General features: G+C 34.1%; 1 protein-coding gene across 3 annotated transcripts in view; it reads right to left on the bottom strand.

The window, feature by feature from the left end:
* The window catches only part of RFX3 (regulatory factor X3), a 127990-nt gene that overhangs the window by 7061 nt on the left and 108052 nt on the right, over positions 1 to 12877 (bottom strand). For 2 of the 3 annotated variants that reach the window (XM_037373169.1, XM_037373168.1), the window contains 7 exons: positions 12110 to 12225; positions 11443 to 11597; positions 6398 to 6495; positions 5939 to 6088; positions 4248 to 4456; positions 3108 to 3261; positions 810 to 852 (listed from right to left, as the gene is read on the bottom strand). In XM_037373169.1, the coding sequence (XP_037229066.1) occupies positions 810 to 852; positions 3108 to 3261; positions 4248 to 4456; positions 5939 to 6088; positions 6398 to 6495; positions 11443 to 11597; positions 12110 to 12225 (925 nt within the window). The remainder of the gene's footprint in view (positions 1 to 809; positions 853 to 3107; positions 3262 to 4247; positions 4457 to 5938; positions 6089 to 6397; positions 6496 to 11442; positions 11598 to 12109; positions 12226 to 12877) is intronic. The other variant, XM_037373170.1, reaches the window with a different exon arrangement.

The raw sequence follows: 12877 nt of genomic DNA, 5'->3' as shown, positions 1-12877 counted from the left end.
AAAGTCAATAATTATCTCAAATAGGTAAACAGAGTCTCAGCTTTGATCACTTGAATTACGCACCAGTGATTCAGTATGTGGAAAAAAGAACTTCAATCTCGAAAACAATCTCTAACAAACAACGTTACTTACCTTCATGTTGCAAAATACCTCTCCTGTCTAAGACACGATAAACAAGAGTTGTTACTCTTAGATACAGAGAGGGAAACTCAGGTGAAGATATTTGGGGTGACCTGACCCCAAATTTTGACATACATTCTTATGCTCACTAGCTGACTGATTGGGGGTCAAGTCACTCTAAATCACTCAACTAGTCAGTGTAAGAATGTATAAGAATGTAAGAAGGAACTATTTCCTTCTGTCCTCTTCACTGACAGGTTATCTGACAACCACCTGCATGCAAATCTGCCTTCTTCACCTAGCAGAACATATACTATAGATAAATATACACAAGCATCCTCCTCTCCCTCTTCCCACAGCTGTTACCCCCCTCTATCCTATTGTATACAACTAAATTCTGTGTAAATATTGAAGTATTTCTGGTGTGAATAATAAACATCTTTAAAATATATTCTTATTTTAAAACAAACCTATGCTATTGTAGTCCTTATTATATACTGCATATTACAGATAGCTTATTGTATCTATACAATATATTAACGTATCCATATAACATATATGTGCACTTCAAAGCATGGTACAGCTCTAAATTCTGTTTTACTGCATTTTTAAAACATCAGGACTTATTTTGCTCAAAGAAACACATTAGCTCTATAAAGAATTATACATGGAGAGATTAAAATGCTCACCTTTATCCATATTTCCAGGAGACACAGCATTTAAATCACCAAACTGCAAAATAAACAATAAAAAAACTGGACACAGTCTTAAGCAAATGTGAACTTCTGATTATCTGTGATGAAGCAGATCTGCACTCCACTGGTCTAAGGCTATCATTCAAACATGATCTTGCCTGCAGCCACATCCACAGTACAGCAATTAATTTTCCATTCCATCCTAGTCTTGTGCTTATTAAGACAATTATCACTAAGTAAACCCTCAAAAATTAAAAAGGGAACTACAAACTCTTTTAAGATTACTTCATCAGGGCCTCTGTTGCTTGAAGTGAGCTATTTCTGTGTTATGTAAAGACATACATTATCACAGATATCCATTCTGAACTGCCAATATTTAAACGAAGAGGTTTTTTTTTAAATTTTCCAGAGACAAATTTAATTGGGCTGGAACAAAAATGAAGGTCTGTCACAGTGTTACAAATCTACCTGTGAGGTAGATGAAAGGCATTGCTGAGAAAGGGTTTACAATCTGGTAAACTTCTCTATTTACATCAAAAAAAATCTCAAAAAAATTGCTCAAAAGCTAGATTTATTACCTCTCTTTCCTTCCCTGAATTCTAAAAGTTTCTCTTAAATAAGAATTGGCAAAGCAAAATGCCATCAATTAATCTCAAATGAAAGAAGTACATTATTTAGATAAATACATTTCTAACTATAAATGATGATACTAGTCTTTTCCAGAAGAATTTTGCCAATACCAGTGTTCAAAGTTGGGACAAGAGGAAGAGAAAAAACTGAGAATGCTTTTCTCAGCTGCAGCACCAGTTTATACCGTCTTACGGTGTTTGTCATATCGTAGTCTTAGACTTCCTGATTTTATTTCAGCCACAGTCACTGAACACACAGAAACGTAAAAAGACATGCATTTTATGAGTATTTGCTATTTATATTCTGTACCTCTCACCTCCAAAGTTTTGAGTTACTTACTTCCTCTTAGTATCTCCATCTTCAGTCTAAATAAACTTTTTAGAAGAACAATACTGCATTTATGCCTAACATATACAATATTTGTTAATTATTGTTAATTGTAATATCTTTTTATTACATATAATAACATATATATAATAAAAATAATAAAATGTAATATAGTTTAGAAGAGAAGAAACGTAGTAACTGTATACTTGTGTAGTACCTTACTGCAAATATAAGGCAGAGATTAAGCAAATATGCTACTGGTGGGTCGCTAAGCAAAAAGAGTGTTACTTAGTTTTCTGAAACACATCATGCCGCGTGATATAAAAACATTTGACAAATAAAGCTGAGACATTTCCAATTTCTCTTGAATGTACAGCATCTATTTGTAGTATTTAACAAGCTTATGAATGTATCTTGAGAGAAGTATGATACCTGATGCCAAATGAACTCACAAAATGACTTGCAGTTTATTGGTAACATAGAAGATACAGTGACTCCCAAGTGTAAAAATGTATCAAATCTGTTCCATTAACTACCTAACATATTTTCAAATATATCAATTTTCCAGCCCTTTTGAAGTGTCATTCTTTCACGACAATTCATATATTCCTCACCACCTCACTCAAAATGAAAGGTTAGATGAACTACTGGGAAAAAAAAAAAAAAAAAGAAGGATGAAAGAAACTTAGCCTTGCCAAAGATAAGTATAAAACCTGGTTATAAATTGAGACTCTTGTTCTGCTTTTTAACCCAATGATCTTTGAAACATGTATGAAAATTAACTGTGTTGCAAACATCTATGTATGTCTACGTTGAGTTTATTACATGTATGTGAACAACAGCATACAAGCCAAAATTCTGCATGTCAGCCATCCTCAGGCCAGTGGGGGTACTCAGCTCACTTGTGTTAACATTTGTGTGGGAATTCAAAATGTGTGCAAATACATGTAAACAGATCTATGTAAACAACACTTTCCTATTACTCTGTTCTTTTTGTTTTATTTTCACATAAAATACTCAGTTGTCAAAAACTGGAAAAAGGTTGTGTATTGATCAACGTTTTTCAAACTATGGATGTGAATCTGTATGCAGATCTGTAAAGAAGCAAGCTCATTTGGAAATAATTGGTTGTTAGAATTCAATGTGATTTTAGTACCCTGACAACCAATGAAACATGTTTGAAACTGTTGTATATGTTTGTAACCCAATCTATTGTTGTATTGGAGAACATCCTAATCCTACAGCTCCACATAAATGTTTTAAAAATTTGCAGACACATATCCGAATTCACCACTAAATCTATCAATCTAGTTAGTCTCTTACATATTATCTTACCTCTCCCATAACTGCAATAGGTGTCTCTCCTGTTGCCTGAGCAACACGATGTTCTACTAAGTAAAACATGTATTCATCGTAAAGCAAGCGGATCAGATGAAAAGAGCCAAAGCTAGCAGCACTGCGCAAGGTTAAATCTCGAATCACCATTGAGCTATTCAAAAATAGAAAAATATATATATTTATGTATTATATGTCACAGTCATTTTAACACTTATCCATGTAGACATTTCACCTCAAAACCAATATTCTCAAAAGTAACATTATCCACAAATGTCTGATGTATGGTGTCCTCAGAAAGAGATGTCCAGGAAAGGCAAGCATTTGCTTTTCTCCTTTCTCTAAAGATATTGTTGGATACCACATTATGTAAGAAATGACCAGATAGTTTTGTTTTCAGTTTTTCTTTTGATATATGCATAACTACCAAACTTAAGTGTGTATAAAACCCAACTTGAAATAAAACTTTGTGGAAAACATAAAAAACTAAAATGGTAAGAAAATTATTATTCAATTTTAAACAAACTAATGCTTAAATAGTGTCTGTTGTGTCCGCCTTCTCAATACAAAGGTTTTAATTGCCTAGACTGTAAAACTTTGAAACTTAAAATTACAAAAAGATAGGCTTGTGTGTATGTATTATATTGACAAATTCTGGTATCTTCAGCAAGTAGTTGCTACAGTCATTTTCAAAGAACAAGGTTTACTCTGATAACTGTTTCAATAAGCAGCTAACATGGAATGCTTGCTTAATGTTCTTTTTACACATTAAAACCAGGTTTTGTCTTCCTTCTCTAGTAAACATAGCTACCACAGTGGTTTAATAAATCATAGTAAGTCTAGTGGGTTAATAATTGTGAGTTATTCAACCCCAAAATTTCACACTATGTTTCTAACTCAGGACAAAATGCCACTTGCATTCATTTGCGCATGGCCTTTAAAACAATAAACAAGGCTCAATTAAGGCTGACTTGCAATTAGCCTTGAGTTCAAGGTTAACAACAGTATTCTGAAAAAAAATGCATGTTTTTTGCAACTTAGCGAGCCACTGTTTGATATTACATCTGTCAACTTTACTATAGTGAAAAATTCAGAAAATAATAAAATAGTTAGAATGTTTTAGAAGCTTATAAATACTACCTGTAGAAAGACCATTTTAACAGAAATTGCCGTGCTGCTTTAGGAAAGCTGGGTCTTCCTTCATATGGTTTCAACGCTTGCATCATTACATTATCAAGCCAGGCAGCCCACTGCTCCAGAGTGCTCTGCTGTTGAAGAGTCATCTTGAAATCTGTTTCTAGTCTCTGAACCATGTTGTCATCACACTGGCACACCCAGGAAGCCTGCTCCTGTTACAGCACATGGCAACTTTTGAATTAACAATACATAAGCTGAGGCACAGAATGTTATTCTTTCTCAATTAATCAATTCAATGGGTGAAAAGGACAAAACCCACTTTCTAGACAAATCACGGAACACTTTTTATTTCTATGTCTATCATAATTCTATTGGAAGCAAATGGGTGGGAAAAGCATAACATTAAAAGCAGACATCAAATAAAGAAATTAGAACAAACAATGGAAACGGCACAAGTATGTAGTAGTTTTCTACATTCATTTTCAAAAAAGGCTTCAACTTTCCTCATTCATCATTTTTCTACTGATATATTCAGGACTTGTTTTTTCGGGGACTACAGGCAGGGCAAGCAGGAAGAACAGTTATATGTGGGGCTAAAGTAATAAAAGAAATAGCAAAAAATCAAGTGCAAGTTTCCTTTTGTTTTGAAGAAGTTAAGCTTAACGACAATTTCTGTTATAGCATCTTATAAAATAAAACTTTCTGTGTAAAAAAGGATTGTTTTGTTTGCTAACTATATGCAGCAATAGATAACACATTAGTTAAAGTACAATGTAAAAACACACTCCGCATACAATAATAAGCGATTTAGTCAGTGTTATCAAGTTTAAATAAGGTTAGCTGGTCAATTCAGCAACTGAGACAAAAATGAAGCCTCACTAACTGCAAGCCATGCCCTTAAAACTCTAGCTATCGTGTGCCAAGTTAACACCTCATTCACAGACTCTGTTAACATATTACAATACTTAATATATTGTATCTTTGGTCAAGTACTGTTGACTGACTTTTGTTAAAGATTATTAACAAGTACGTTAAAGCAGTCATTCACAAGGAAAAGACACAACATAGAACTACCAGTAATCTGGAACATTTCACTTTGCTGGGCATAAGGAAAAAGATACATTTCCTCACAGGAGCAGAAACAAGTGGACAAAGTAAGCTTTGTGAAAATATATTCCATAGCTAACTGGAAACTAGTTCTAATCTGTACTAATCCAATCACTCAGGAGATCTTGTAAATTTAAGCATAGGCACTAGATAAAAGTATACTAACGGTACTGTCTTTGGAACAGTCTCTACTGAAAACAATGTTGTATATTTAACAGCTTTTAGAGACTTTCAGCAGCCACACTACTATCTGAGATCTAATTCTAAGCTATCATTTATGCTATTACTAAGGTATCATTCATGGTACTCATTCTAAGAATGTATTTGCTCTATATTTCCATACAAGTTGGAAGAATATGTGCACTTCAAGACAGTAAATGGAAACAGATAATGGTTCTGAGCTCTTACTTTCCTAAAGTGTAAGCTGCCACGGTTGCAATGCATCACTGAATATATGAATCAGAAAAACATTCTCACTTCACTTTCTTGATAGAATAATGACAGCTAATAATAAAGTTCAAAATCACAGAGGAAATAACACTTTTTTTGTTATTTAAAAATGCCTGTTATTTAAAGCTACATTTTACCTGAACATTGGCAAAATCAACACGGTTAAGATCATTGAGCATCTGATTGATTTGAGAAGTATTTTGAAGCACAGCACGAGCTGCTTGAGCCAGGTGATTAAGAGATGTGTATCTTCGCAGAGTCTGGGCAAAGGCACTTACAGCGGCAACCTATGAAGAAAGGAATTTATTTTTAAATATTGTACTCTTTTATCTGTAGATTAATTCTACAGATTTGAGTCTTTTATCTTCATTTTAATATTCTCTATTAATGAGTCCTTGTATGTGAATTATGTCCATGTAGCAGATAAAATGATTTCTTCCTTACAATTTTTTGACAAAAGTTATTTCCTCTCCCATTATTTGATACTTGATGCTAAACATGAAATTTAGCATTAAAGTTGAAATGCAACTGCTTTTAGATGCTACTGCCCACTGGGTCTGCCATTGCAAGAATAATACTGCAACAACTTTGTCTACCTTGGTTTGTATCATCCTCTGTGGAATATTGTTCATGGCATTTGAAAGCCAACCTTCAAGGCTTTTTGCAAAATTGCGAATGGCTTGGGTCAAGGCACCTGTGCATTAAAGAATAAAAACAGAATGAAAAGAAAGCAATGTACCTGTCTTGAAATGTTTTGCATCCTCAGTACTTAGGTACTCAACATTCAGGACTGCTGCTTGCACTTACTAAAAGACAAATCCAGTCTAGGTTCGGAGTGCCTCATTTGGATATAGATTTTGTAATAATTATGTCAGTTTTCACATAATAAGCAGTTCTGACTTCCTCACCTAACAATCTTTCAAGGCATTTGTGACCACCAGTATAGTTTCAGGCACTCCTATAGAAGAAATCTGCAATTTCAGTAGTTGTTGTGATGGACATTTCCATCACAAACTTTCAGCTTTCCATTTCATCCAAGAACCTCTTTAGAAGAGCAAAGCTCTGGCAAAAATTCCAGTTATTGGAATACTGCAGTTTCCTCAAATAAGCCCAAAGTAACCTTAAGCCATGTCATAGTACTGCTTGTTTCAGTTTTAAATAACAAAATCCAATATGCAGTGCTTAAGGATATCATCAATAAGCAAGATACAGGAGTGTGTTTCACTAATAGAAAATGAGATTATTCAAATGCCTGTGTAATCCATCTGCACTTCTGTTTCTTTCTATCCACCCACAGAACTGCTGAATGGCTGACTTGAGATTTGGAGAGAAATTTAAGAAGCCCCTACAGCAATCTGCACTACTCAAAATATACTTCCTAACTTTTCACAGGAGGAGCACAGAAAGTATTTTCATAAGGAACTACACTTGGAAAAGAGGAAGTCATTATCTCCTGAGTAGTAGAAACATCACCTTCCCATACCTACCACTTGCTCACTGACATAATAGCATCTACTCAAATGGCTGCAAAAAGGAGGAGGCAGAAAAAACCTACAGGTTTCCAAAGACCTGCAGAGAATGAATGCAACTACAAAAATGAAGAGGAAAAAACTAGAAAGAGGAAATAATAATTACTTTCAAAATATTTTAGCTACATATGAGAAGGAAACAGTCCAAGTAAAGATGACTGGATTCCTTTTATAAGGCTGAATACCCTGGCAGAGTAAGAAAATCAATGCTGATAGAACTTGTCTTTAAAAAATGTTCTTTTACTGTTTTAATTACTGATGATCCTTTTTTTAGAAAAGTTTTCTACTAGGACAGTAAATTTACTAAACAAAAAATGTATTCTTCATGACATCTTCTTAATGCCTTCAAATTTGCAGTGATAAGCAGCAGAATCCATATCAGTAATTTGTATAACTGACCACACATTTGGACACTTAGCTGAAATCTCACAGTTAGATGAACAGGTGTTTTCCCCCCTTGAGGTTTCAACATGAAGAACAAGCCTTTTTTTAAAATCCTGTCAATCACCTAGCTCACTTGTGCTGCTTTCTAAACTATTTCTGTGCACTTACTAAATAACCATGTATTCACTCACATTTTTTACCAATAAAACAAGAAAATGCTAAGTGGAAAGAATAACGTAAAACCTGTATTAATGATAATTAAGACATTTAAGGAAAATATTACTGCTTTTTTGCTTCTAATATGCTTATTACTTTTTCACCCAACCATATTTTACAAAATTATTTGCATCACTGTAATGCTCATCTCCTTTAAAAGTAAATATGGAGAAGCAGATCAGATCTTAAGAATGGCCTTTAACCAAGATGAGAGAGGAGCTAATGAAAGCAATTCTAAGTTCTGGAGAAAAAAGCAGCTAAAGTAGATAATCAGGCATCAGTATTGTATAGTACAACCATGAATTTCTAATGGACTTTGGAGATATCTTATTAAATATAGAATTTTCTCATACTTCATCCTTAAATACACACCTAGCTATTACCAAAACCTTAAGTACCAATATCCTCAAAGCCTTCTTTTAAGTTCATCTGGCTACCATAGAAAAATGAGAAAATACTTTCACAGAATCACATGATGAGTGTGGTGCAAAGTAAATGGCCTGAGAGAGTCAAGTGTTACTACACACACACACACTGATGTTGCAGTGGCAGTTACCATTAGAAAATCTCATTCAGATAAGCACCTAAAAAGCTCAAATTCTCAGCTGCAAACCCTCTGACATGCAAATCTCATAAAAACAAGGCTTTACAGTCTTTCCAGTACTTTAAATTTTTGTCTGCCTGGAATTGTGTAATATGGTGTGGAAATATGTTTAGCATAAATTCTCCACCTCTGATAGAAACTAATTCACAGGCAAATTTGTTCCTGTATGTTCTGTCACTTGTGAAGGTGGAAAAAGTCCACTCTAAAACATAATAGCTCTGTTCTGTTGCCAAAGACATGAGATAATTATGGCCCTTATTCTTGACCAAATGGACAGCTTTTCTATTTTCTTAGGAAAAGGACATTTTCTGTTTTATACACTGCAATTCTTCATTCATTCTGTGGGTGCTAAATATTTCAGCTGACAAATTTAACATAGAGGTAAAAATAAAACAATTTTTTCCTGAACAGTCTTTTTTTTTCTACTCCAGTAATAGGTATCAAACAACTGAGTAGCACAGTGAGACTTTTCTAAAAAGAAAAAACACTGAAAATCTAGACATGAAAAACAATAAACCTTAAAAAATTATATGCTTACTTCAAGCACTTTCCAAATAAATGCTTATCCCTTTTTTGAGCAACTGCTGTTGATATCCTTGCATTTATTCAGGAAAAAAAACCATAAACATGCCTTTGAGAAAGGATTTACGACCCCTGTTCCTCTACAGAGTCCAAACTTTCCTATAAACTGCTACTTTCCAACAGAAGATGATGAATTTGTCTACTTCACCCAGCTCTGTTTCTGTCATAGTAAACCATTAAGCACAATTTTAAGCCTTTACTTGGTCTCCTGTAATGGCTGGAGATAATTCAAAAGCAAAAGTTCAAAAGACAGTAATATTTTAAATATTGAACAGTGAAGAGAGAACTTGTATGGAGCATCATTACAGGAAAGCTGACTAGAAAAAGCCATTTAGTTAGCTGGTCCTAAAGACAACAATCTTCCAAAGGTAGCTAAGTGGTTGGACTTTTGAGCAGAAAACCACTGGACTGTTCACAAAATACAGGCAGAAGTCAAATTTGTTCTGGAATCTGATAATGCGTTTGCATCAAGAAGTCTGATAATCATCCCCAAACCAGGAACGTCAAACACAGTAGATGTGAATTATTCAAATATGACTGGTAATTCTAGAAAGAAAGAAGTTGCAGGAAAAGGACCTAATGCCTGTAGTTACTAATACTGAATGACTGTGTCCCATTTTCTTGAAACCCTGTACTGGTAATGCCCAATGCATCTTATGAAACAAGGCAGGAAGACACCACAAGCTAAGGAACTATCAGATAAAAACTTCATTACAGACTGCCAGGCTGTGCAGGAGAAGTGAAAAGCACGAGAAATGCAAGGCAAAAAACAGGTTTGATGAAAAACCATGTCTGCACCCCTTTTTCTTAGGAAAATAATATGCTTTTGAAAGAGGGAGTTTTAATTCAACCTATGAAGTGTTGTAATTATACTTGTGGGGTTTATTGTGCAGTTATCCTTGCCTATTTGCTTGTGATAGACTACTCTCAAATTAATATCTTCTCTACTGGCATTGTCATTAGATAGAAAATTAAAACATCAAACATAAACCCAATGCAAAATGATTTATACAAGTAATGGTCAATAACTGCATATATTTGAGAAAACATTCTTTTTTTATTCTGTTACATTGATTAAAAAAATAAATTATGTCAATCACTACCAAGCACTTGCTCTTTCCCTAAAAAAAGATAAAACTGCCTTTGCAAATGGCTGACCTTTATACATTTCCAGTTCCAAATTTTTTTACATCATACCTAAGTTACTAAAACCTAATTTTATTTCACTGACAAGCAAAAAGTCAGTAATACGTTTCTGCAAGGCACTACCTGCAAACATTCTTACACAGTGCTTATTACTGCTGGAGTCACTATAGTAAAGGAGGTGTTCACAGCACCACTAGTTTTGTTAGCTGCAAAGCTACTTAAGGCCCTATTTTTTTTAATTATTTATATTATATTTTTATTATAAAAATATTAGTTCAACTCTATAAAGTGACTACTGTTTTTTCGTGGAAAGGTTATAATATATAGGAGTTATGATGCTTATAGCAGGCTGATAACATGACTTCCTTGTACTATTTAGCACAGCATATGTCAGGCAATAAATACTTTATAAAGGAGTTAACTGTCGTCACATAAATTAATTTTCTACCAAAAACAGCCATAAAAAGTACACTGCTGGAGCTCCAATGGATTCTAGTAAAAGTAACTTTGAAAAAAAAGCTCTGCTCCTGGTAATGGTTGAATGGCTGGACAGTTACTGATTCTCTCATGCATAACATATGACAAAAAGAACAATACACTGAAATAATAAATTGGACTAAAAATTTTGACTTGATTTTTCATCACTTTAACAGCCATTATAATTGATTTCAGCAGCCACCGATTAAGGAACAAAAGAGTAACTGTCCAAAAATGGAATCGCAAAGATCATATACTTTTTTTTTTCCCAGACTAATCAAAGATTAATATAAAATGTTCAAACTGAAAACTAATGAATTTAGTGGAAGGACTGACTAACATTAGCGCACACTGGCTCAGGGCCACAGGATTTATGTCTATCAAGTAGTCCAGAGCCAGAGTAAAAGGAAAACATTTTAATCTGAAAATACAACACACACAGAAAGAAGTATCTTTAGTATGAAACTGTACCTTGAAAAAACAGATCTTCCAACTGCACTAAAATCCTCAGTTACTTTTAAAATACAAAGCATACATCAACTCTCAGCACAACTCCCTACACAACAAAACTGAAGATAAATGATACACAATACTTTCCTAACTTTCAAACTTATTCCTATAGCTGCCTTGTGAGGCACAAGTCCACCACCATACACATGCATGCACAAAAATCCTTACAAAATGTTTCAGATGTTTAACTTACTAGGAATAGGTCTAAGGACATCAGGAATGAGAATCTCCACTAAAGCCTGGTACATCACATGGTCACAGTTACACATCCATTTCAGAATAGACTCATTCTTGCACAGAGTAATCAGCTTTGCTTTTGGAAGTCGACTTTCTATTTCACTCAGATTGCTGGTGTGAAAAAAATGTAGCAAATGAATAAATTATAATGCATTTACCACAGGTAAAAATCTGCAATGGGTGTTAGAATGTATTATTTTATAAAGACATCATAGATGTCTCAACTACACACAATATAACTTCTTTACACATTTGTCACAGGGAAATGGATTTTAAAAATGCTTCTGTAGCTCTGCTACAGCTCATAAACTATGCAGAGGTATGAATGGTCCTTTTGGCCTAAAAGAACTGGAAAGAATACAGGGAAAAGACATCTTTACTGTATAGTTGTCCAAGCAAAGAAAAAAAAAAATGGACAACACAGTAGTTTCAAGACTGCACTTCAGCATACACCCAGACTATAGAAAAAAAGGCCAGACAATATCAATTTAATTTGAAAAATTAGCATATGAAAAACTGTATTATTGCTCTGCAGGTAAAACTAATGAAAGTTTTTTTATTTTATTTGACACCTGTATTATGTTAACATGAAAAGCAGTAAACGAAGAGAAACATTTCTTGACCTTGGTTCAGTAATAGTAGTGCCATCAGGTGGAGCAGAGGGAGAATAGCGCCAGAAAGTTTGCCACAATTTTTCTATCAAGCTGAATTGAAGATTCACAACCACATCCAGTATTGCCTGAGAAAATAAAACACAAGTACAAACTGCCTTCTGCTCAACTTCCCCCCACTTCCAACTCCAACTAGACTAATAGTTTTTCTTCCTTTACACAGTGGAGCAAAGGCAAACTGTACATTTCTCAACTTACAAATAATGTCTGTTTTAATACCTTTGATACCCATAAATTATTCAGCACTATAACCTGGTGTGCACAGAGACTTGAGTAAGGCGAAGTGCACATTCATGGAAGCCTCCAGAAATGAGTATGGCCTACGTAAACATATCAGAGGAATTCATCCAAACAAAATAATTAATGCAAGACCAAAGGAAACCTGCCATTTCATTCATTTTCACAATGTACAGGTTTGAAAGTACCTTCAAAAATAATTTTAAAAGACATACTGTTCAATATCAAATGTGGCTGAAACATCTCAGTGTTTTTTTAAGATGAGAAAAAAGTTACTGCTTTTAATGTAAAAAAATATTATAGTTTAACCTGATTTATATTTCCTATTGACTAAACCAAAGATCTGCGTGTACAATCTGAAGTCTACTTTCTCAAACATGTGTGAACATACACATAATTATACTTCATTCTCCCTGTCTATCATGTATAACTTTTTTCCCACGTAAAGGGGACCCTCCAGAAAAACTTATTTCTAATGTCCTT

Source organism: Falco rusticolus, chromosome Z (assembly GCF_015220075.1).
Source record: "Falco rusticolus isolate bFalRus1 chromosome Z, bFalRus1.pri, whole genome shotgun sequence".
Classification (NCBI taxonomy): Eukaryota; Metazoa; Chordata; class Aves; order Falconiformes; family Falconidae; genus Falco; species Falco rusticolus.
The sequence above is the reverse complement of the archived record's forward strand: the minus strand, read 5'-3'. Positions and strand labels throughout refer to the sequence as shown.